The 27,023-nt window shown below is 42.0% G+C and overlaps 1 protein-coding gene across 2 annotated transcripts in view; it reads right to left on the reverse strand.

Moving 5' to 3' along the window:
* The window catches only part of LOC126537871 (MAM and LDL-receptor class A domain-containing protein 1-like), a 242,010-nt gene that overhangs the window by 9,323 nt on the left and 205,664 nt on the right, over positions 1–27,023 (reverse strand). For both annotated transcript variants that reach the window (XM_055074502.2, XM_050184968.3), the window contains exons 52-61: positions 25,031–25,124; positions 22,421–22,537; positions 19,747–19,997; positions 17,429–17,660; positions 13,111–13,233; positions 9,799–9,923; positions 5,032–5,146; positions 3,187–3,261; positions 1,230–1,424; positions 393–524 (exon numbers count right to left, since the gene is read on the reverse strand). In XM_055074502.2, coding sequence (XP_054930477.2) covers positions 393–524; positions 1,230–1,424; positions 3,187–3,261; positions 5,032–5,146; positions 9,799–9,923; positions 13,111–13,233; positions 17,429–17,660; positions 19,747–19,997; positions 22,421–22,537; positions 25,031–25,124 — 1,459 coding nt within the window. The remainder of the gene's footprint in view (positions 1–392; positions 525–1,229; positions 1,425–3,186; positions 3,262–5,031; positions 5,147–9,798; positions 9,924–13,110; positions 13,234–17,428; positions 17,661–19,746; positions 19,998–22,420; positions 22,538–25,030; positions 25,125–27,023) is intronic.

Raw genomic sequence — 27,023 nt, forward strand, 5'->3', positions numbered from 1 at the left:
ACAGTAAGAAATTGCCAATGATTCTACTACCCCATTCATGAATCTCTGTACTTGTAAGAACCACTTACCATTTCTGAGCCTTCTGTGCTAATAATGTTACTGATATCACAATGAGCCAGCACGTGTTTTCTAAGAAACTTGTTGTCTAGAATCTGCTTTAGGAGCACGGACCCGTGCCTCGAGCTCATATACTGCTTAAAATAATGTACTGAAAAATGCACCTTTGCGCAATCACAATCTTCTAGTAGAACTGCACCTAAATAATTATATTTTATGATGCAGTGATTTAGTTAGTTCACGAAAATTTTGGCAGAGAGAAATCGCTCAATTAAGCCTATGCACGTAAGGAGGATGCCGGTGGCAAAGTTTTTTAGAGGCGAATGCTTTCTTACCACGGCATAAAGACTCATCGGAGCCTCCAGCGCAGTCCTCGTGACCATCACAGAGCAGAGAGCGCGGAAGGCAAGCGCTGGGAGAGCGAGTAGCACAGAAGAATTCGTTTTCCTTGCATGGCATGAAGCTTCCTGCGATCGGTGAAAGAAGAAACACAGAACAAGAGAATCTGATGTATAGTTACTACAATATGAGAAGCAGTTCCTTCCTTAACAAACGAAAGATATGGAGGGAGCATTTATAGGTGCTGTCTTATAGTAAGCATAATTTGAAGACTACTTCAGCTTAGCTTAGCGGCTGGAGTAATTTAACGGCCAATACCAAAACCATAAAAATTCAGAAACATCTAAATTAATTTGCGGAACATCATGATAACTGTTCGAACATCAGAACGTACTGTGGAAACCAATTTTAGTAATAATTGGAAAGTAAAGAGAAGTTATGACTGATAATAATAAACAAAATAAGTATGTTTAAAGCCATACCACCTCGAGGCGGTGAACTTTTTAAATGATTTTGTGACCTTTTGCTGCGAAACGTACATAGTTCTATTGACGTGGAAGAACGATACGACCACCTGGACATTTCATTTGTTATGATCTGAACATAAATCATACTGCACATCTAAAATTGCATTGTCACATTGTGTTGCTGAACTGCAGACGCCTCAAAATCTTTATTTGTCACCAGACCGAACGCAAACAAATACGTGTGGTTTAATATGCGCTTAGAATTCGAGATCTCCAAGCAATAAAAACTTACACACAGATTTCAGGAGACCGACGACTACACTTGAGATCACTAACGTAAAGCTTATTGGGAAAAAAAATTCTCACCGCACTTTTCGTCGAGCCCATTCGGACAGTCGCTAACGCCATCACATAGCAGTGCCGCCGGAATGCAAGTGCTACCGTCTCTGCAATTGAACTCGCTGCGACTGCATACCAAGGCAGGCTTCGGCTGTGGAGGGGCTGGAGATTCACTAGTGATTGGTTCCGGAGTTACCACTCCTGTAGTCAGAAGAGCTGGCTCTAGAATGTCACATAAAGTTTTGCGTAAGTGACGATTTACTCTATAAAACCTACCGTATCTGGTTACCCTCCCTCTCCCGAAAAAAAAAAAAAAACATAAGTATGCACAAAGAGAATGAAACTGAAGTACAGCTTGAGACTATTATTTTACTATTCCTTCCTGTGGTGTGAGGTACTCAATCAGGCACCGGTGTTAGTGAACCTGCCCACCTTTTACAGTTAGTCTTTCCCAATCATTTCATCCTACATATCTTTCCTGACTGAAAAAGTGTGTAAAAGTTGGTAGTCAAGGCATTAGGAGCAAGGGAATACATGCCGAGAACAATATATTGAAAAATAAATACCCAAGCGATGCTTAGAGCATGCTTTGTACTTAAACTAGTGAGTTATTTTTAGAAGTCTATAGTAGCAAAGATGTTGAAGGACCATTCCGCGAACATATTCATATTTTTTGGCACGACCAGATGGCGTGAGCGTAGAATTCCGGCTTTCTGTCCTCATCTGCAGAACTGAGATCAATAAATGAGCCAATTTTGTGGACTTCTTTACTCAGCTGCATAGAAATCAATATATTAGTAATGTTATATGTCCAATGCTATGTATAAAAAGTACAGCTTAAATATTATAAGAACTCTTCTTTATGTGCTTTGATGTTACCTATAGCGTTCTAGGATTCATGTTTATAATTAGGGGTATCTTTGAAATAGTAATGAGGAGAAATATTTGAGAAAGAGAGCTACATATTCTGGTATCCTCAAAAGGAAATGAGAAGTTCGGTTCAGTTTGATTGGTATTGAAACACATGTTTACAATATTTGATACATGCACTGGCTTTAAGATATAGCTGTCAGGTAAACTCAAAATGTTATATAGAGAAGCAAAGGAACCGACTATCATATTCACTGCGCAATGGCAATAAAGGTTGTAAAAATGAAATTATATAATTGTTAAAATAATGACAACGTATTAATAACCAGCCTCAGGGGAGACATGCCCACCCAACGACTGAGGACTATCGTGCATAAGTGAACTCCGCCACGTGTTTGTAGAGGAACTGGATAGTTCGGACAACGAGCGTGGCTTCCCCGCACAAGAATCATTTAGACAAATCTCCATTCTAATAGGGAATTCTAGAATCAAATACGAATTCAATCGCTAAGACTATTCGATTTGCTTCGAAATTGTGATTACATACACTTTCAATTATATTGCAAACCTTGCGCTGAAGAACCTTTGCTGATAAGTACACCAAAGTGATAACTTAAGTTACTCATGCTGAAAGCAAGTGAACAAGAAAAAAGGAGCATTTCAAGAAGTATCATAGTTTTTAAACTTCAAAACAAGCCATCACCATCTGCACAAACTTTTTATATTTCTATATATTTATATTTTATCTTGCCGGTGCTGTTAAAATAACACCGTAATAAATTCAATTTCTCATTTTTAGAATTGCAGTTTCAGCCAAGGTATAGTTCCAAGCAATAATTGTTGGTTCTGCTATTAGTAACGATCGAATGTACCATTCGTTAATCGGAACATATTTAGATTCGCGTGTTCCCCTTGTGGTTTACTAATGCACTTAGGAAAAAAATGAAGTTGGCAAGACTTAAATTTTACACAAGAGCTAATAATGTAACGCGCTCACACACAGAATTCTTCGCCTTCAAAACTTAATGCTCATCAGTACTAGAAAACTCCCACCTCTGCCACTTCTAGGAACAAGGAAAGGCATACAACAGGTTGAATATAATTTTCTTATTACCTGTTGAAGTAGTTTGCTGCGTAGACACCGGCTGCGTAACTACTGGTGTCGTAATTTCAACAAAAGGCGTTGTTTCTGTAAGAGGATATTTGAAACGAAAAGCTTATTACTTTCGTAACGGTGTTTTGTTCAGATTTAAGCATCAAACAACCAAACAAATAACACTAAGTACAGGTGGTATCGGTAAAACGCAGATGGCAAATGAGAAGATGCGCGGAAACCAAATAAACATCGCTGTCGGAGTGAGCGATTTCCTTGTGAAATACCAAAACCGAAGGTGTGCTAATGCACGAAGTAGGACCCGTTTTAATGGCGTGCGCCTCCGAAAGTTCGTGTGCTCGCTGCTCACGGTACCAGTGCACGTGTTGTTTCCTTTTTAGTTGTGTTGCTCTACCGCATTTCTCAAAATTTGGCTGTCAAATGAACGCTAAAGGATAATACTCGACTAAATTTTATCGATAATTCGTTTGTCAAAAATGTATATCCTCGTCTTCTGCGTGACAAGATATGGCTTTGTTGCGTAGAAAATTGGCAGCGAAGGTGCCGCTGCTGCTCCTAAATTTGGATCGCCCATGCTTAAAGCGGACGAGTTGACGCAGTGCCAACGCTTCCTAGCGCTTTGCCGCTCTCTGTGAACCGACAAGCCAGTGCTGACGCTGCATGAGAGGTACCGTGGTTAAAAATACGTGGAACCACTGCGATTTTTTTATGCTTTCATAATTTTGTTGCTTACAAAGGCGCTGTCCTTGCAAAGAATGACGAATTCATCATTACACAAGCCTAAACTTCCAATCGAACTAGTCTTGATGTATTCCTTCAGTGTCCCTGTTACCATTTGAATTTGCAGGACCCTTAAATTCAAACGGATGCTTTCCTCTCCTTCTGTAATTTAACTATCGAAAAAAAAATTACATGCCAATTGCACTTGTATTTTCGCATGCTGAAAACGAACGCTCAAGCAGACCGTCATCCAGCATTGCTGGAGTCAGTCGGTTTTGGCGGTCTGACAAGATGTACTTGAGGCTCGAAAACGCCCGAAAACATAGTGAGTGTCACAACTGAGTTGATATTGTTTTAGGATCTTTGAGTCTTGCCCGTTCCGTCGGAATCGTTTGGTGCCTAAGGGAGGCGTTGAGCCTTGTCCCCTCTCAGGTGCCATGAAAAAGGGTCCACATGCACTTCTGAACCCTTTGTTGAACATGTTCGGAACGGTGCTACAGTTCAGTTCAGGTTCAGTTTGGTTTTCAGTTCAGGTTCAGTTTCAATATGGTGAAAAAATAAAGGCCCGGTTTGGTTCCGGTTCGGTTCCGGTTCTGCGGGAAATAATGGCTCCATTCCAGTTGTTGGTTCAGTTCCGGTTCGGTTCGACACCCTGCACTGTACTCTGCTTGTATAAACATAGGAAATACAATAAAATTTGCCTGGTAGTTGCGCTTCCGAGTCGTCGTTTTATATGTGCCGCATTGCCTTCCAGATTTTTTTTCTCGTTCTTATTTCACTGCTTGTACCTTTTTCATCTGCTACATGAAGTTGCTATGAACAGCTTCCATGAAGAGAACTGTTCATATCGAAACATGAGCCCCTAGTCTAACACTAGGCTGATTTGAACAAGGTGGGGCAAAGTTATGCGAAGCAGCAGTAATATATCCCCCTCTTTATTCCCTTTTCTTTAGAGATAAGCACTGTTTGTGAACTAGCATAAAGAATGTTCAGAAACAAAGTTGTCATATCACTGATTTTGTTATGTTGTTTTTAACATGCCGTCCAACTCTAATATAAACTGTTGCCTTAAGAGTACCTGCACTTTTGCCGAGGGTACGGCTATCGAGGTAACCTAGAACATACCGGGTGCTGGAGATGTTGTGGTAAGCGGTGTCCTTTCGCATTTGCCGCGGCGCACGTCGATGTCATCAATGGCGACGTCACTACGACCACCAGCAGTCCGGCCAGTGATTACAACCTGCGCAATGCGATACAAACACTCGCTGATAATTGGAAAAAGTAATATTTATTTTGTACTACGAGGGCCAGGCCTGCTGTCAGAAAGCCGTGAAGACAGAATAACGATTTGTTCCTTAATATTTCCCAGGCGTAATTCACACTGCGCACGCTGTCTGTAATTTAGGCGTGTACTTTTCATCGGCTTACAAATTGTTGAGCTTACATATTGCCAACTTATCAGGTTTCACAAAAATATGCTACATCTTGTAGTAAGATAAATATCCGTTAATTTTCCCAAAAAAACGCAGTTAGCTGTGCTTTCCAAACTCGATGCCTTGAATTTACCATCACATTGGGAGCAGCATTCTTACGTTGCAGAAATACGAGGATTAATACTTGTAGGTTTTATTGCATGGTGGAAGTGTTGTAGCATTTTAATTTATGAGAGTACTAAGCACTCTGGCTCACCGAAAGATTATCACCCTGGAATAGGTTTCCCAGTCATTCCAGTAACATCTTTCCCCTTTGTCTCGTAACCAACTTGAGTAACAGGTGACCTTTATTACTGATAGAGTGTTCTTGAAGTGATCGCTGTGACATTTTCTGGAGCGTCATCTTATAACTTTTCTCTTCCGACTTATAGATTAGGGTAAAATATGAAATATTTAGGAACGATATCATGACACTCTGTTTCTTGTTACGCCATATGTGCTTTCTGTTCATAAAATCTTTTTGCAACCTACCAGCTTCTCTTGGCCGGTATGTGCACGAGAAAGCACGGCCTCGATCATTTTTTAATTTACACGTCTCCCGAGATAAAACAGAAAAATTCCCATGACAACAAATTGTTCAAAAAGCTGAAGTGTATTAATCGCACACAATGCCAAGGTTTGCGCGTGCCATAGTTATACATGAGAGTAGGTAGAGTATCCTTCCGAGCTATACGGGCTATGTTGCCTGCTACCACTAGTGTGTCTACTGGCTCTTAGCGGAAGTTGGTCTGGTAAGCCATAGATCCAACGCCCTGCAGAGTGAAGGCATTCGTCGTACTCATGATACTATGGCCTGTGACGTCAAGAGTGCTGCAGAAACCGCACCACACAACCGGAAAAATATACAGGAATGCACGCTTTCTTTTTTCAGAGTGGTAGGAGAATGATGTTGCGCTTACCACTGCTCTGTTCTTACTAAACTTTGCAGAAAGGCCGCATTTCATTGCCGAAATTGTTTAATGTAACGTTTGGCAGAGTTAAATCACTCACTGATAATTTAAAAATATCAGAACCATTCCACTCTTTGAAGGTGGACGACCAGCGGAGCTGTACATTACGTGAAAAGTATGTTGATTCACATACCACAATGAATTTCATTTTTTCCGGATTCTTTTTGTTCTTTTATTAAATTGCATACTCTTTTTTTTAACCTTCTTTTATTAGCTTTTTTTAGTTATCAGTTGGTCAGCAAGGTGACTATCGCTTTATGATCGCTATGACATACGGTCAATGGCTCTGTGGTGACACATGAAAAGTTCTTGGCGAAAGTGAGGCCTGTACACAACTGATGATCCATCGTTGTGGGTCAAAGCCCAACCTTTTCAAGAGAGACGGCATGAACCACTTGCCGTCTGACAGGGGAACGTCTATATTGAAATCACCCACAATTACCGTGGAAGTGAAGTCGGTAGGGGTGATCCAACCAAAGGTGCAGACGCTTGGCATTTGCGGCACGATCGTCGTCCGTATTACGTGCCACCCGCCGTCGCCGCGCACATTCCCGATCATGTTCGCGACGGTGTTCTTTGTAGGCGCGCTGTTCTTCCGCACTGCTCACGGCACGCGGCCTAACCATTGCACGGGTGGAAGGAAATTGAGATGAGGTTACGCGGTTTTCCCAGAGAGCCCATGACGTGTAACCGCAATCCATACTAAACAGTGTCTATTCCGGTTTTACTTTTTTTTTAATCGCGATATTTTTTATCACAATATGCTTTGGCACTTCTCGTGATTAAGCGCAGCTGGGGCATACCCGGCGATATGCTTTTGGTTTATGCTTTAGCGCTTTTAGTTCTGAGGTGGCCGCCATCTTCTTTTCCTGCACACACTAACCGCCAGAACCTAGCGTATGACAGCTACGCTGTAATATGCGAAGTTCGTTTGGTAAATCGAAGCCGAATTGGTTGAATAAATGGAAGTTTTGCCGCTGCCTGTTGACGCCAGGCTTTCCATGAGAGTTCCCATGAGTTAACCGCTGCTCTGGAATGCGCGGCAACCCTCCCAGAACGGCCATTTGCCGCTGCCATCGAAAGGCGGCGACACAAGCTTCTGCTAGCGCCCCCTTCCCAGCAGCTGGCTTCACCACACATGAAAGCGAAAGGAACATCGCGTAATATTTTTTCTTAAGAACCAGCAAAGTAGTAGCTGTGTCCCATGGACAGCCGCAACTACTTGTGATCTGTGTGCATTAGGAGTGTGAAAGTCAAAAAACGGATATTTGTGAAGTGAGGGAAGCCGTTCACGTGGTAGAGGTAGAGAGGCGATGGAAGAGTATAGGAGAACGTGTATGTATGTATGTATGTATGTATGTATGTATGTATGTATGTATGTATGTATGTATGTATGTATGTATGTATGTATGTGTATGTATGTATGCATGCATGCATGCATGCATGCATGTATGTATGTATGTATGTATGTATGTATGTATGTATGTATGTATGTATGTATGTATGTATGTATGTGTGTATGTATGTATGTATGTATGTATGTATGTATGACGGCCTCGATATACCGAGGTGCCAACGACGACGAAGTGCGCCAAGACAGCGTAAGCGGATCGACCGCGTGAGGAGAGAGAAGGAAGGGTTGGTTCTTGCATTTCAACATCGCGCTGAGCCGCGCTCCCTCAAGGGCTAAAGAAGACAGCTCTTTATAAAGATAAACTACTCTCTCTCTCAACGTGGCAGCACCTTTTTCCTGCTCCATCACAGTGGTGATACCACACCACTGAACAACGCGTTCCAGAAAATTCAACCGGGCACCCAACGAGTACGGAGTCGGCCAAGACCTTAGCCCAGTCTATCATTATTGCGCTCCAGCCGGGAGAAACCTCAGTGGACTGCATCCTGGAACCACCGCAGTTCCCCGAGTTCTCTGCTTCCTGATAATCTCTAGCCAGAGTTCCTCTCACTTGTACAATCTTCCTCTTGCTCGCGGCGAGATTTTCTCCACATCTATAAACATCGTGATCGTGCTGCGTCGTGCCTCGCAACCATGCGTGAAAAGGCCGCGATTAAAATCTTGCGGTCAGGGCACAGGACTACGGCAAACACAGCCAAAGTCGGTAGCCACGCCACGCCATGCACAAAACCACGAGTACTCTCGTGGTTGCCAGCGTTGCTCTGGGCATTGCTATGTTTATTGATTGTGTTTAACTCTAAACAAGGAGTCAAATTTTCATAGAAATCTGAAAATAATATTTCATTGAATGAACTCTAGCTGAAATAGTTCATTGAAGAGGTAATATTTTTTGTACGCGTACATAAGCCGAAGATGCCCTTGTGTGCCCCTGGCAGCTTTTGTGCAAGGCTCGCTATAGTTGGCGTGTGACAGGACCACAACTCCCTCGATATTGAACTCCTTTAGGGAGTCCCGTGCTCCATTAGTTGAAGGGTGTTCACGAGCGCCTGCCTGACGCAGTCATATCAATGTCGAGTATTAAGTAAAACGATTCCGACTGAACAGCAGTAGCCAGCCAATTTAGTCCTGTGCGATTTGAGAAGAAACACGCTTGTTGATGTGCGGGAGTGGCACGAAGTATAGCATGTATATTAATGACAAACGCTGTACATCTGCTTGTATGAGTTTCACACCACCAAAAATTAGATCGCTGGGAGAGGCCTTCTTCCTGCACTAGACATAAAAAGAGGCAGATGATTGCGAAAATTTTGACTGTATTGATTGCGTTGCTTTGCTCTTTACCTGCGTTTTCAAAAATGAATGTATTCTGCCATTTTACGCGCACTTTGTCAACCTATATAAAGCCCGAATGGACGAACCTGTCTCCTTGCGTCTTCTTGCTCGTTTTGTGGCGTGGTGTCTATTCACGCTACAAAACCCAGGATCAGGTAATGCACTTCGCAGCACGCTGCGTAGGTGAAATGCCGCTTACAAAAGCCCTCTGCAATTTTTTTTCGGCATAGGTTATAGTGCTTGTCATACTTCGAAGGTATGATAACAAAGTTTAATTATGTTTTTATCATTTCAACATAACACCTCCACTGTTGGTAGATGTCGTGCTGTATGGCTATGTAATATTTAATTTCTCATTTCAGGCTCCTTACTGTGTACATCAGCTAAACGATAAGAGTATGTTTGTATTGTGACCTCATAAAAATGCGACCTCCGTTGCCGGGACTCTTGCCAATTAGCAGCACACTTTAACCATTGAGACATTGGTGATGCCGAAAATCAGAGATGTTAAACAATGTGATGCAAAGATATTAATGTTGGTTGTTCATCTGAATACCAGACACTGGACGCATATATGATGATTACACGTGCACTGCGACTCCCAAGTAGGTTATAAAAGGCAGTGATGTGTGGATGCAATTGAACCGCACATCACCTCAATCTGCATAAAACTGGAATTCTCTAACACGTCATGGCTGCATACCGAGAAGACTTGAGGAAGGTCGGAGCGTTCAATGGAGAGAAGGGTCCACTGACTTGGCTTAGTGGCTTGCACTGTCCGTGGGGGGCCAGTGTCACCGAAGAATGAAACAGTCAACGATGCTCCAGCTATGAAGGACAAAAAAAAATGGATCACACAATAAATATTTGTTATTTTTTGAACGTTATAAACCATATTATTTAAATGCTATATGACGCAATGCCCTCTCTGGCTTTCATTTTTTTGTGCTAGCAATATCAAACGTGTTCATCGCTTGAGCTGGAAGTACTATGGAGAAGTTTTCTTGTTGCCGTAGGTATCAGTGTGTAGAAAACAGTATTTTTTACATAATTCTGACACTAAGTACGTGTGCTTTAATATGTGTTATAGGTCTATATAAGAACATATTCTGCAAGTTATAATAAAATTCTTTTACTAGGGATGTCAGTGCGAAGCGTTTTTAGAATAATTTATAAACGTATATAGCCCAGAAGGCCAAGAGACTTGTCAGGCCACACAGCCTTACTCTGGACCTCCAATCTAATAAAAATGGGAGGCGATCGCCGATGTCTTCGACTGCACTTTGTGCCAGTCTTCATCGCAGTCAAGAATACAATTTATTGGCTTTGAAGTGAACGAACAAGCAAATTTAATTGATATGTTAGCATGACAATAATGAAAGCAAAAGCTGGGAAGAAAGTTCAGTACCCCACTGCATTTTCGACTCCACCCGCGTGCGCAATATCATGCTCCTGGAATAAAAGGCTCGGGTACATGGATTCAGCAATGCTGGTGCTAGGTACCAAATTGATAAGAGACGATTTACGCAAAGTTAACATGTTACGAGTCACGTATCTTTCTTACTTTTCATCTCCTCTTAATTTTCTTAGTCATGCCCCTTAATACGTTTAGTGATCCCTCTAAATTCCAAATGTAGACGGTTTGACTCCCCCCCAAGAGCGTGGGTTCGAGCGCCCTTATTAGCTATCTTATTTGGCTATGCCTCTACAGAATGTTGCAAGCAGGTGGCACACACAGCGCGTCCATGCTTTGGCTTTGACATACACAGGGTGATCATTTTTAAGTTTTCTGGAGTTTTTAAAGATCGCCTGCGGCAGATATCATTATTCTTGCCCTCGAGCTGGATTATTCGAAGAAGCGGACATTACTAGCATGAGAAATTGAAACACATCTCCAACTAATTAACAAATAGTCATATATTAACTCCTTAATTACTTTACAGCACATATTTCAATTTAGGAATTGTTAGGTGATCTTGCAAAACGTATACACTTGAAAGGAACTTCCAGGATGACGCCAGTTTTGGGATATTTCCGAAACTGTGGAACGGAATACATGGGCTTTCGAGTTTCGTGGTTCATTACAGGAAAGACCGTTTTGTTAAAAAGTAAGTGGAACAACAGTGCATTTTCATGGCAAGTTTGATGGCGCATATCTGCAAACTGGCGTCATTCTGGAAATTCCTTCCAAGTGGATACGCCTACTAAACTCACCTGCTACAATTCGTAAATTGCAATATGTGCCTTAAAGTAAGTTTTTCAAAAAAATATTTGTGCATTTTTTATGAGTTAGTTGAATTTCTGTTTTCATTGCTCTTGCAAGTAATGTTCGCCTCTGAAAAAATTTGCAGGGTCTCTTACGTTACCCCTAAGACCCCTTGAAGACGAAAGCCCAAGTGCCGTTGCATTAAAGATGGATGCATGACGTACCCATCTCCCTGAATTCGCTTATTCTCATCATCTTAATTCCCTTACTCCTCCTCTTAATTTTCTTAGTAATCCCCCTTAATGCGCTTAGTGATCCCTCTTAATTCCTAACGTCGAGGGTTTGACTTCCACCCGAGGTTGTGGATTCGAGTGTCCTAATTAACTACCTTAATTAAGTATGCCTTAGTTACCTTCACCTTTATTAACATCAAACGTCGTCGGTTCGGCTCCCACCAAAGCTAAGGGGTTAGAGTGTCTTAATTAACTATATCTTGATTACCTCTATCATAATTCGCCTTAATTACCAGCAAATGCGTAGCGTTCCACTCTCACGAAAGGCCGAGGGTAAAAACTCCGACTGAAGGTCATGGGTTCGACTCGACCATTGGTGAAGGGTTGGATTCCTATCAGAAGTCATGGGTTAGGGTGGCTTAAGTCTATCCTTATTAACTGTGCCTGAATTAACTTCACCTTCACTAACACCAAAGTTCTTGCGTTCGACACCCACAAATGGTCGTAGTTCGACTCCCATGAAAGGTCGACGGTTCGTAGCCTTTTTGGACGTTTCATATCATCGACGCCTTTTCGCTCAAGGTCGACTGACTTATGAGACATATAGGGCTTTCGCTTTAATAATCCTGCCTAAGGACAAAAATCCTGTTATCTGCAACACAGTCATTTGAAAAATTCCATAAAACTTAGAAATTATCTCCCTGTATAATAAAGTGATGCAACTGATTTGAACTTGGTGTACAACTTCAAGCGTGTGCAAAATTAGTGCTCTTTCTATCTTGACTTCTTTCTCTATTTTCACCCATTTAGTCTTATCTCACAGTGCATGGCGGCAAACTGTAAGTGCGTCTGGTTAACCTTCTTGCCTTTCTTTGCTTCTCGCTCTGATACCGAGTTTTGAACATTAGGAAGTACGTGTAAAGATTCAGGCACCTATTTACATAACAGGTTCTTATTATGGCAAGCTGTGAACATTTCTCAGAACAGCATACAGGTGATATGCGAGGATGAATATATTGTACAACTAATTTGCAGCAGGCAGTCAGTGTATTGATACTGCAAACAAAAGGCTTCTTGTCAGTAGCTCTCTATGGTTATTGCTCAAAGTGAAAGATCGTTTTATTGCTCTATTTGCGCATTAAATAGCGACAGTATAGCAAATGGGTATTAGCGTACTGAGCAGTGAGTTTTAATTTTTGCCCTTGCTGACAAAACTTTATGTTACTGGAGGTGGTGATTATATTGTTGAACTATTTGCGGCTATATGTGATTGTTATATACTGATCGCCAGAAATAGTAAAGGTAGTCTAAAGTTGGCAGTGACATAACCCTGAATGAACGTTTCATATTTCAGTCCAATTTTTTTATGTATTATCGTTGTGCTTTCCGTATAACTGTTAAAGACTCTATATGTAATAAACATAAATTTCGTGAAAATTCAATAGCAATCAAGCGGACAAGATATGGAATTATTGGAATGCATACGAGACATTTCAGTGGGGAATATTCTAACGGTCGTTCCTTGTTGGTTTTTACTTAATATCACTATGAATACATGTTGAAGCAGCAAACTCACAATCTTTTTTCATAAAATAGTAAAGCTTGAAACACGCCGATGGACCCAGAGGTAGATTCTCACTCTTCAGGTTACCAGTTGAAGTCCTTGCCAAGTCAGCTGCGTCGAGCAGGAGATAGTAGCCTGCAGAGTGAAAGAAATACGGCGCACGCTGAGGTATGAAATGTAGAATGAGTGGGAAATCTCAAGACACCATATCATCATACGTGCAGGAGATCAAAAAACACCACACTAAGACCTCAGTCACAGCTAGGAGGACCCGCCGTGGGGGCTTAGCGGCTCTGACCTTGCTCTGCTAAGCACGAGGTTGCGGGATCGAATTCAGGCGGTCGCAGCCACATTTCGATGCGGGCAAAATGTAAAACCACCTCTGTACCGTGTATTTGGTGCGCGTTAAATAAGCTAATTTGGTCAATATTGCGGAGTCTCACTCTACGGCATGCCTCATAGCCAGATTGTGATTTTGACACGTAGATCCCTAGCATTCAATACAATTCAATTTAGCTGGAATGTATTGTAACATATTCAATGGAACAATGCAAAATATGGTCAAAAACACGCACACACAGCGCTATGTGTGTATTTGCCACCACCTTGTCGCATTGTTTGTGCTGTCTTCTCAAACAGCACTGTTTCTTGAAATATTTAGAGTTCGTGCATAATTGAATATCTCGTATGGAAGCATTATTCTCCCACATTGATCTTTGTTCTACTTCGCTTGATGTGCCGATCGAGGTTTAATCAAAAGGGTGGAAAGTACTATTACTCATACTATTTGAACAGGTGTGCAACAGTAGATCTTCGCCTTGATATATTGTCTCGAGAGGGCGCAATTTATTTTACAGGATCAGGTGTAAGGCAACCTCATCCGATATATTGTTCCGTATAGAGTATTTTATTACCACTATTTTAATTCATTTACTCCCTTGACATTGCATTGAAACAAACCGCCTAGTTCTCCCTGCTATTATAAGAAAACAGCAGGAGCGCAGAATTACTGCAAGTTGGGTGTGTCATTTTAAATTTATTGGAACTAATGCTCAAAGGGGACGAGGACACATGCAGAAAGATAAATGAAATACAGTAATAAGCAATCTGTCCTTCTCGTTATTTCTTTGCTTGTGTGCGCATCCTTATTGCATTTTAGGCACAGCAGGAGCATGTCGTTTACTTTGCTAAACTACGAGAAAAAAACGAAGTGCCTACTAGCAGAAACAATACTCCTCTTAAGTGTGGGACGTGGTCTGCAGTTCTAAACTGCAACAAACTTGGCAAAATAACAGAGCTGGTCCCTTCTCTATGCTGAACGCCCACTTATAGGGAAAAAATAGTTTCTTTTGAGAACAAATTTCTTTTTCAAGACCACTCACGAGAATTTCTGCCGCTAATGTTTTGTAGGACATTCTTAGCATTGCAAGAAAATGGTAGCTTCGCGGAGGCCTCCGTGCCAGAAATCTAGGTCTCATAGTTTTATGGCGAATAAAATAGTGCATAATTTTATTTGATAGTTTGAAACAATACTTGGTGGCATTATTAGACTGTGGTAAAACATGCGGGGAATATACGCTAAAAGAAATGCTGTAACAATTTTTCACAGAAGCATCCCAGCTACTTAACGCACTAAAGGGGGGCCACCACCAGAAACATTTAATACCAGATCTTATGAAGGTAAAGTGTCCACGCAGTTGAATGGATCATTCATAATTGCAGCTGGTACACATTTTTGTGACATCGTTAGCATACATCTTTCGGGGTATATAAATTATTTCACAATAAAAGAGCCAGCAGGGGTTGGGCAATTGGCCATTGCTGAAGCAGAAAGCAGTGAGGACTCCCTTGATATACTCATAGACCGGTTCCTTGTTTATGCATCAAATTATTTATACCATGTAAGTTAGTGCTTTGTAGAAAATTTTCGCTAGTATTCTTCACTCTCATGTTGAATAGACGGTGCGTCATAGATGAGAACTACAGAGTTGAAAAAGATGTGATCCCGGAAAGCAGGCTAAATAGTGTATGAAATAGAAATTGCACGAATGAAAATACCGCTTGGTGGAGATTGGCGCCATCAAAGCATGCGCAAACTTTTAAAGAAATCACAAAGCACTGTCTGGTTCGTGCAGATAGACACCTCAACAGCCTTTGAATTCTAAGAGCATTGTCGGCAGTCAGACCGATATCTTTACGGCTACCTAGCTATCCCTCCAAAAATGGGAGTCGATCCCGAAAGTAGTGCAGTGCCGTCTAAATATGTGGGCCGATCGCGCAGTAAGTGTTGCGTAAGATGTGAGCCGCTCACGTGGGTACGTGCTACTGGGTACGTATCGCTTTTTAAGTAACCTCTTTACTGCCTATTTAGGTCCCTGTTCGTATGTGCCACTCGGTTAACACGGTCTTCACAGCGGTACCGCTAAACCACGCAGTTGCCCAGAGAAAACCGCGGGGGAGGAGACCGGCTACAGTATTCGTAGCGTGATGCATGACTAGTTTCCGCTGGTCGCATAAGTGGATAGTCATTGCGGAGGAGTTGTGCCCAAATTTTTATTGCGATGAGTTGTTAGAATTGGTCCTAATGGCTGAGATAACGGTGAGGGACCAAGCCTGAATCGCGCGAATCTGATGCAATAAAATCAGACGAAGCTAACGATGCTATATGTGTTATATTTTGTTCAATTTCTCAGCACTGACTTATAATCACTATGGGCACGAAGCAGGTGGTTTTACAAGTGCGTTATCAAATCATACCCAAAATAAAACTAGTAATTATGAAGCCCGGGCGAGAGAAAAAAAAGATAAAGCTATATTGAATTTTGAAATAAAAAGATTTCAAATCGAGAGTTGTAATGAAATGATAAATAGACAATGTTTTCTTAATTTATCAAGGTATATGGTTATGTGCCTAATAAAGTTGTATATTGAAATAAAGGCGTCACTGCGGCTGCATTTTAGCGAAGATGCCATTAAGAAAAAAATGGCTGGCGTAGTTCGTGATAACCTAATTTGTGGAAAGAAAAATTCTAAAAGTCGTGCTTCTAACAAAACTGGTGTCAGGATTAGAAAAAAACAAGAACAAAATCAGGTACTGCGCAGGAATTGCACAGCGGGAACCTAACCATACTAGACCTGTGTAAATATGTAAATATATATAAATGTGGTAGCGCCATTTTATAAATATATATAAAAAAACTAGACATTGCCTTGCGGTACGACAATTATTATTCCAGGAGTAACACATATGATGGAAATAAGGAGATTATGAGAGTGCAGGTTTTGTAGAATATTGAAATGTGGAACAGTATTTGTACTCAGCTACCGTTACATGTACCGAAGTCGGCATAATCGAAATAATGAGGCTATACTTGCTCCTAATATTTTGATAACCACTATGTGAAACGCTTCTACTTTCGCGTTGTTTGCAGCTGTACATAAGCGACTTCACTACAACACATATATTGCTTGTTTCCTGAAATGCTTGCTTGACTGTGGAAGGTTTCAGTTTTCGAGGCATCTGCATTTTAAGTCATTGTTTTTTATCAAGTATTTGCCTAGAGCGCTATAACAATGTTAACAAAAACAATACGTGCTTACTGAAGATTAATAAATTAGCGACCTGACTTGACCTTCTAAGCTGAAACGATGCAATTTAATTTATCGAAACGATAGCGCTGGGGGCACCCTTTCAAGTTCTGCAGTACCAGAGCCGTCAAATTAACGTGATGAGCATTGACTATCGAAATGCAGCTCTAAATTGCCAGCTGCATTCTAGGGTCATTGATTAATAAAGCGAAAATGAGACATCCACCCAAACGTAGCAAATTGCTACATAGGAAACCCATACGGGTTTCTCGAAAGAAAAGCCTCGCCAGTTGAAGAAAAATTAATTACTTCTCTCCACCTTGCCGGCTTCCGCAGAGCCATTACGTCCAATTCTTGCCTTTGCTTCGAGTTTGTTGACAAATTCGACTTCGCCTTGTCATCCGCATGCCGCCTGGTTAGCTCCGATGGTAAGCGGCTGTCCCGGAAAGGTGGTTGTCCCGGGTTCGAGTCCCAAACCAGGAAGAATTTTTCTTCAATTGCGAGGCTTTTATTTCGATGAACCCGTATGGTTTTCCTTTGTAGCAGTTAGCTATGATTGTATGGATATCTCATTTTCCATTTATTAATTACTTCTCTCCTCCTTGTGGCCTTCCGCAGAACTACTACGTCTAGGATCATCGGTATGAAAAATCCTATCCAAGAATAGTTACAGGTCAACTTAAATCTCAGCAAGACTCTTGGGTGAAAAGCAACACATTACAGAATGAAACGAATGTCTTACCGTCAGTTGTGCCCAACGTGTGGTCATTCTGCACACCAGTCGAATTGGAAACTGTAGCACCACGGTGCCGATACCATCGTGCGTAGGTCAGATCCTTGTTATTGAACCAGTTACACATATCCTCTTCGAAGGAGCAGCTTCCGGGGGAAGGACAAGGCACATTTCCCAGTGTGATGTCGTCTACGGCTACAGCTGTCGCCGGGTCACCAGAGGTCGTTGCATCGAAGACGATCTGTGTGACCCAAACAGAAATTTTCCTGTTTTTTCAAAAGCCCACAAAATGTGATGCGTTTGTGTTCAAATGCTGCAAGAATAACATATTTTGGCATCGTTATACACTGCTCCATAGTAATAGCCTAGGATTTTCGCAGAAGTGCAAGTCAAAGTTCGTTCGCACCTTCTAGCTTACAAGGAAAACCACATAGCGCAGAAGACGCAACAGTCATACATACAAAGCTGTTGGTTTCATTTGTGCGTGCGTGCGTGTGCGTGTGCGTGTGTGTGTGTGTGTGTGTGTGTGTGTGTGTGTGTGTGTGTGTGTGTGTGTGTGTGTGTGTGTGTGTGTGTGTGTGTGTGTGTGTGTGTGTGTGTGTGTGTGTACGCTAGCGCTCCTGCCTTGTCTTGGGAAAGCTTTGTCAACTGTACCAAACCACGCAGTTCCTTTACTGGACACCACTACTATTAATGAGCTCACGTATATAATTATCAGTAGCTGTAACAGCATCATACCGGTTGTGTAATTTTGTGTAATGCTATAGCGTTTATCTAGTTAGCTGAAAGACAAACACTCTCAAACGTCAAAACTATTTCTTCTCAAATGTGTTTCTTGCAGCCTACACTTCAGCCAGACGCAAAAACCTTGTGAATTGGTTATTTATAAACCCTTGATGGTGCTCTTATTCGTTTTAAGTTGATGCTAAAGAACTTGGTATGACAAGTACTATTTCAAATATATTTCGAATATTCAACAAGTAGGACTGGTGCGCTGTGAACAAGTCGGCCTTTGAGATCTGCCGGGATGAGGTCACTCAATTCCCTCGTTCAGTAACCTAGGGAGAACTAATGCTTAAAAGTGGACATCTCGGCTGCTGTGAGTGGTGTTTGCTCAGGTATCTAAAGTGCTCCGACATGTAGTGTACTTTTCTTCAGTAATGTACACTGCCGAAAATTGTGTGCTTTCATAACAAGGGGCTAGTTCTAAGTGAGTCAATTAAACCCATTCTTTTAATTCAAACAACCCCTCTCCTTCCCCCAACACAGCCTCATCTCTTGCCAACAAGTACCTGTCAGCGATAGAAACGGACGACGGCGTGGGTCCACTTAGCCGGCTTAGGGGGACGCCCCGGTATTATACGCGGGCCAGCCACCACAATTTAGGCACTCCGGAGGTGTAGGCAAGCGGCCCTATGCGTGACACCCTGCCCTGAAGCCGAACCGTAAAACATACCGTAAACTGTAAACAACCGTAAAACGATTATCTGCGGTTTTTGTGTGCCTTTTCTGCTGCCAGCAACAGATTGTACGCTCGCAGGAAATCTTTACTCGCCTGCGACGCCGCCAACGGTTCATGTCGTGCACTGTTTCTGGCAAAAAAAAAAAAGTTATCAATTTCCTCATCATACGGCCATGCTCTGATTGCAGCAACAGTGCACTATTATGTCTAAACTCGGTCGGAGGCCGCTCATAATCTATTCGCGGGCCACATGGTTGGCAGCCATGCCTTACTGCAACAGCTGATGACAGTCAGTGCTTTCTTTGAATGACCATTTTTTATCTGTATGTTGGGCATGTGCCATATAGTGTGCGCCAATTCTTGGCCAATTCTCGAGAATGGGTGTGTGCTACTTTGATACAATGGGTACCGAATCCTTAAAGTTATTTAGATATGTGCCGTATTTCTATGTGTATACACCTGCCGCCACCTTTCTCTCGACAAACGTCAGGCATCACCTTCTTCTTTGTTACATCTTTGCCCAGACATCATAAATTGCATATGTGCCTAATTTGGTGTTTTCTCATAGCCTTAGGTTGCGTTAACGGTGTAATGCATTACTATAGATATTGAAACATGTTGTGGCTGTGACGTTTGTCTAGCACAAGTATAAACAGTCAATGAGACTACACATAGCGGAAGTTCAAAATAAAGAATTGTTTAACCAACACTGAGACAACATAAGGATAATCTCAGACTCCGTTTGCTATGGTAAAATATTCATGCTTAACAGGCATGGACATGCGAAGATTGACTATCCAGCATTGAAGGAAGTCAATTTCTATATTAGTAATGTATGGCTCAGGGATAGTTGCGAGCCACTTACCGTAGGTGTTTCGTCATAAGCGGCCAGGTTAACAGAGGCTTGATACCAGTTTCGACTTCTGCCATTGACTGTAGTACCAAACCAGAGCGACTCCTCTTGGCCTTCGTTGAGCAGTCGGGTGACATTCAGCGATTCTGAGCGGGAGCCAGCGAGGAAGTACCAGAAGCGGAGGCACTTCTGTTGACTGGCATCGTACCAGCTTTGAGGGCTCACCATGCGGCCGCCAGGGGCCTTCGCCAGGGCGTATCTTCCTGTAATTTTATACATCATTTGACTGAAACGAAAGAAACCTAGGAAATTCTGAGAATTGCCTACTGATGCTTGAGCATTGTTTCCGTAGGCTGTGACTTCGCTTTGCGTATAGTTTTGCTTACTTGCTTATCCTAACTTGTGCGCCTCTACCCGTTGCCGAAGAATGGTCAGGCTTTAGTAGACAATTGTACGATTTTCTCACCGCACCCCGGCCCTTCAATGCAATCGTGCCGACTTAGCCGAAACGCGGGCCACATGCGCGCTTTGAAGAAGCGCAGCGGCAGAAAGGGAACGCCAGCTGCAGCAGCAGCACGTGAAGCGTTGTGCGAGGGCAGAGTGCATCGCCGCGATGCCATGTCACCAGCCTGTCTTATGCACGCGCTCGTTGCTCATGGAAGCTCTTGCTTGGGTTCTGGTTGCGCTTTAATAAGGCCCAATCAAAACGCGCCAAGCGTCTCAACGCGCTCGCTTGCCCGAGAGATGTTGACAACTTGAAGGATGCTCAGCAGCGTTCAATTGGACATTGCGCCACCCAAAATCTGAAGTTGGCCCACCGCGATACTTCACCTTGGCCAATTGCCAAATTTAAGTTCGCCCACCCTTCAATTTAAGCTTACCCACCCCAAAAGTTCATGTTGGTCCACCTTCAAATTTCAGTCGGCCAACGTCTAGCTTTCACGTTGCCCACCCCAAATTTGACTTTTCTCACTCCCAAATTAAAGTTATGCCATCATCAAATTTCAAGTTGGCCCACCCTCAAGTTTCAGTACGCTACGTTCAAATGTCAAATTTGGCCACCCCCAAATTTAAGTTCGCCATGTCCAAATTTCAAGTTGGCCCACCCCGCATTTAATGTTGGCCCACGCCCAAATTTCAATTGGCCCACCTCCAAATTTCTCGTTGACCCACCCCCAAATTTCATTTGGCCCACCCCTACTATATATAGGCTTGGCAATGCGTTTTTAAGAAGCCCTATGTATCGTATTTATCCATTCATTATGTATCTCGATTTATTGATTGATTTATTTATTTTTTTGCTTTAAGTCGTTCCTAATGGCCTGAAAGCTACCAGTCATCTACTTTTACACTATCATAAGGATTAAACATCCTAACTTTCCAAATGACAGATTTTTATGCAAATACAGGGCATTACACTTTTCGCGTGACAGGACTGGGGAGCCCGCAAAAGAATGCTTACGCATTAAAATATGAGTTAAATGAGCACGTAACAATGCTAGGGAGCAGAGCTTTTCGATCGTTCCATTTGCGAAATTACTTCAAACGTTGGGTTTCGTTGAAGGGCATCATGCGGGGATTATTTGAATGACGCGGCACCAGTTACCGGCAAAATGAAACTTTCCTTGAGCGCATCGCGGCCAATTTCCTGCGACACGGTGCTCACTAGAGCAAATCGTGCTGAAAGAAGGTTGTGATTGAGGATCAGACTGATCCAGTCACACTCACTGCGCAACTATATTGTTTTTTCACGGAGGTGCATTGCACAACCTCGTGGCACTCCTATTTCTAGGTTTCCCACATTTGATGCAACCATGAATGTAATCATATGCAATTGCTTCATCAGCATCCACTTATTTTGAAAAATTATCCAATAAGTAGTTTCGAAAATGGGACAATCGAAGAGCTCTGGTTGTAGCGAACAGGCGCGATAAGGAAGTGCATTACGTGGGTATTTATGAATGGCATATGACAATTAAAAAATGGCCATGATTTTTTTTACGGTAAACACACATGTATAAACACTAAAAAAGCACAACCAGCGATTTGAATATCAAAGTAAAATAGCTAGCTGAATAGCATTTTACATGAGCTCACCAATATGACGTTATTTCTTCTCGTAGCTCATACAGAGCTTTACCAGGCTTGCATCTTCATAGAAATCTTCTGATGTGTGCCTGAGGTTCTTTTAGGTGGAATTAGACACTGATATTGGAAATGGGGGTTATAGGCGATCCGGGCTTTTTTCGACCAAAAACTGCTAGCAATTCTGATGCGTTACCAGTCTTTTCACGACGAACGAAGGATATATGTGCCACTCTTGAGAACAGAAGTGCGTTTCTCTGAAATACCTAGGAAAATGTGCGCACACATAACTTCTGCAGCCTAAATTGGAATTTGCCAGAAATAAAGCTGGAACATCGTTTGCGCATAACCAGAAGTTACCAGATTCATCAGAATAAAGAAGGGAACACGTACAGCTGCATCCAAGCCGTCAAAGCTACTTGAAATCTGGGTCAAATGCAAGTGTTTCACGAGAAGAAATATTTAACTTGAAAGCTGCTTCGTAGATCCACGTGGTTGGTTGATTGCTTTGTGTAGCGAGTAACAGTTCTAAACAAGAAATTACTATAGGTGCCCTATGAAATTCTGTAACAGCGCATCTCTAAGCTATGTTGTAGCTTACCTGAGGGTGACATAGTGGACTGATCAACTAAAGGCAACATGCTGCTGAGTCCACTTGTACGTTCCCAGTTGTTCAACTGCCATCCGCACGAGTCCGACTCAAAGTTGCACACTCCAGCTGCTTGAAAGAATTACAAAACAGGCCACAATATTTATAGTAAATACAGCAAACGCTTACGAGGCAGTTCATGAATAAAAATATCTCCATACGGTTTTCACGTTTCATGACGCCCTCATTGCTTTCCGGCATGTGCTTAAAGGGGAAAAGAGTAACAATTTTGCCGAGTGACATTTTACTCTGTGCGCTTGCGGATCTGCGACTAAAAGGCTTGGCTATGTGGCTGCTTTCAGCTGCGAGCAGATTGTTACCACTAAAAAATTCCACGTAAAAATTAATCAATAACACATTACCGTACTTGATAATAAACGTATCCCATCCTAATGGGAAAGGTACATGAAAAATATTTCCAGCAAGCACTTCATTTAACAGGTCGAGCGGAAATACTGCATATATGTAAATAAACAAAGCTCCGAGCGATATTGGAAGAAAAACGAGCAAAGGTTGTCCTGTATTTTCCTTCCGAATTATTTAAGGAAGCAGTACTTCAACTGCGCCCTCTTTGGTGAACATATACAATCATTATTACAGATAAACTTAAATGAATAAAAAGTGGCAATCATTTTCTATCGCTTATCTTGTAAATAATACCATGTCACCAATTCTGTTGCAAAGCTCGACCTTTGAGGAACAAGAGGCAACATACCCTATCAGGAAGGAACTTCGTAATGTGCTGCCATAATAAGGCTATCTTGAAAGCCAAAAATAATCACCCGATTGAAAAACTGGCTCGATCTTCCGACTTTCGAACTGTGCTGATTACTATGCCACATGAATATTTACAAATACCTTTGTCCTGAAGGAGGTAACAACTACTGTAGTTAAAGACCTTATACTGAAGTGGTCTTATTCACATAAAAGCTGAGGGAGTACACTGACTCATGGGTAAATGAAGGTTCTCTATAGTTTAGTTTCTTCATAGTATTTCTTGAGTGTATAATAGTTGTTAAATTTATTTGTATATAACTCATCTTGCCGCAGAGTTACTTTTATTACAATCGCAATTATGAGGACTTTCAGGTGCACTTCCGCAGTCGGCGTCTCTATCGCTGTCACCGTGGTGTTCATCATGCATTTCAGCGTGTTATATTTTTTGCGAGCGAATCTTGTGCGTACGCTCCCTCATATTTACTTATGCCATATATGCACCGCAGAGGCTGCGGTATTCTGCAGCCAGACTTGCTCAAACAAGCCTATATTCTCGATTGAGTTATTACCATATAGAGGAATTTTTGCATTGTCGTTTGACAATCTGTTGAAGTTCGCCGCAATGCACCAGCGTAAATATATGGGCAGCACTTCCGTGACATACATTTCAAAAGATCGACGTAGTTGGAGAGGGTATGTCAATGCAATAACATAAACATTTATGACAATATGTCGGCACTAAATGCTGCGTTACATCAGTGATTTGGTCCTGACCAAAACACTGCTATAAAACGAAAACGATGTTAGTGTCGGAAATGCGTATGCCACTAGAAGAAAGTACCCTCTCGACGCTGCTCATTGAAATTTGCTGGAACTCCGCCAGTATCTTGAAATATAGGATCCTTTAAAACGTTGCCCATTGAGTTAGACTCGTGCCCAGCGGTAAATTTCGACAAATATTCACAGGGGAAATCCCCGATGTTTTTGACATGACAGAATTCCTTGAGTGTCACAGCCCGGCACACAGGCGTGAGAACTTTGATCCATAGCGAATGAATTTTATCCCAAATCATCTGAATATTAGAAAGCGCAAAAGATCTATTAGTGCTCATAGCATGAAAGTCTCGCAACGTGGAAGTCATGCAATATCCCTGCGCCGCTGCTTGCAGGAGAGTACAGATGGCGCAAGTGCAAAGCCGGTACAGGACCTACACGAACCGTTGAAGCTTTTCAGGTTGCCAGTAATTTTGGTGCATACACCTACGTCGCATCCGCGTGTAACTGCGCCCACGCATACACTCTCCATAAAGCACAAGCGCAATGATAAACCAAAGAGCTAAGCCTAGATATTACTCTCAGCTGAGAGTGATAGCTAGCTAGTTCCGAAGCACTAATGCTTCGCCCATCGGGGGAAACTGCCTGTCTCTTCTACTGTTATTGCTCGCACTCCTGCCTAAATCGTATCACTCAGCCTAGAAGATTTATTTAAATATTCTCCTCCTCGCAGCGCAATAGCAGTTTAAGCCTCTCTCAAAATTTAACTGTTCATTTATTGACCTATATCATTTTGATGTATTCTGAACTCCAATGTATATGGAGCACTGTTAGCTTTCGTCGGGTGAAGTGCACCCCTTCTCTTTTAGCGTTCAACGTTATTAAGATGTGGCATAAGCCTTAATATTTCACAGCACCTTAGTGCAGTCTATAGTTTTGCAACATGTGTCATAGCTGAAATATACATTCCATTGAAATGTACAGATACCTTAGTCATATTAATTTAGTAAATTACCATTTAGTGAGTTCCAAACAAATTTAACTCGACGACGATAAAAAAGTATTACGTACATTCGCCGCTGTTGCAACGGGTGTCGTTGAGGACGAAGTTGTCAATGGCGATCATGCCGGGGTTTCCTGGCATGAGCATGGCTTCAAAGACAAGCTGCAATATGTTATGTAAAATAAACACCCATTAACGACGACTGAAAAAAATTACTGGCAGTGGTCATTGATATCCACCTACAAAGCATCATGACCATGTTCGTATCAATGTTTTGTCGCTGGTACACCCATACCTCTCAGTGCTCTTCTGAGCAAGAATATATACCCATCTTTCAAATAAATTACAAATTACTTCTGAAAGGCGAGCATCAAGGAAAACCTGAAAAATTCCTAACGCGAAAGGCTATGATATTGCTTTTTTGTATTGGTCAAGCCAAACACTGATCAATATAGACCCACGTTTTTCTAGGAGGCGAAAAGTAATAGAACATTGTCAAATCACTTTGCCATATTGTTTACAGAATATATTCACGGGACAGTTCCACTGGCAATTACTTATATTGTAAGGACATATAAGTATCTTCAACGCTGATAAGGCGAATATAGTGCTGACTACTAAAATTAAGCTAATACCAGCCACTTCATTAGGTTTTATTAAAGTTTACATGAAACATAGACGAGCCGTATACCTGCTTCTTTGCTTCTCAAATGAAGCTGATAAGCCCGAAAGCTAAATTAGTTGAGTATTTTAGGGGTTCGCTAATGAGTGCCATGAGTCCAAATTATCTCACGCAAATCACAAATACCTAGTGCCTAACACATTACGCTCGTCTGTTTGAGATACATGGCAGTTGAACACCTGTGAGATGCAAAATGGTAATTCTGGGCCTGTGTAACGTAAGGTACGAACGGTTTTAGTGAGCCTCAGGACAGCCATTATGCTAATTACCGGAGCAGCTCGTGATAAACGTTTCTTAGCCCCAAAGTCGAGGAAATTATCGGATAATGCTGCTCCAGTACTGCATTTTCCCTTTCTTAAGCAAACCTTATTTACCTGAAAAGTAAAATTATAGCGGATGATGTACTACAGTTATTTTCATAAACGGCAGCAACCGTGCTTCCCTTTATTTTATTCTATTTTGCATCTCTGCATTTCCTGTACCAACCAATTGATCCTGCTAACAGCATGCAAAATTTAGAGATTGTGGAAACTAATTGTTACATTATCCCCGCTGAACATCAGATAGGGCTTTGTTAGCCACAGCAAAACACCGCAATTTCTTTGCCATTGCTGCGTTTATTAAAACTTGCATTGGAACCACTTGTAACAATGCCTGGCAACTATGCTCCTCACTAAAGCACTGCACGGCCCCAGGCTGTCCCAAAAGGCCGGAACGGGCTCGGGCCGGCTAAGCAATTGTTGACTCGTGCCGGGGCAGGGCTTACCCATAGAAGCTTCGGGCTCGACTCGTGCCCGGGCATCAGTCAGGCCCGCATTACGCCCGTACGTGCAAGTTGCAGCTCCAGAAAACAAAAGATTACAAAAACTGTAGCCCTATTCAAATGTTAGTTCAGTGGTGTCTGTCGGTCTACGGGAGGCCACGACACATCGGCTGTACGCTGCAGAGATCAATGTATATTAGTGGCGATCTTCGGCAACGGAGATAACGGTACTTGTGATCAATTTTAATCTATCTATCTATCTATCTATCTATCTATCTATCTATCTATCTATCTATCTATCTATCTATCTATCTATCTATCTATCTATCTATCTATCTATCTATCTGTCTGTCTATCTATCTATCTATCTATCTATCTATCTATCTATCTATCTATCTATCTATCTATCTATCTATCTATCTATCTATCTATCTATCTATCTATCTATTTATCTATCTATCTATCTATCTATCTATCTATCTATCTATCTATCTATCTATCTATCTATCTATCTATCTAATCTTACGCCATTTGACCCCATCGTTGTCCTCTAACATAAGCCACTACGTATGCTCTCGGGGTCATGGTCGTTCCATCGTCGTCATAAGATCATGGT

Source organism: Dermacentor andersoni, chromosome 4 (genome assembly GCF_023375885.2).
Source record: "Dermacentor andersoni chromosome 4, qqDerAnde1_hic_scaffold, whole genome shotgun sequence".
Classification (NCBI taxonomy): Eukaryota; Metazoa; Arthropoda; class Arachnida; order Ixodida; family Ixodidae; genus Dermacentor; species Dermacentor andersoni.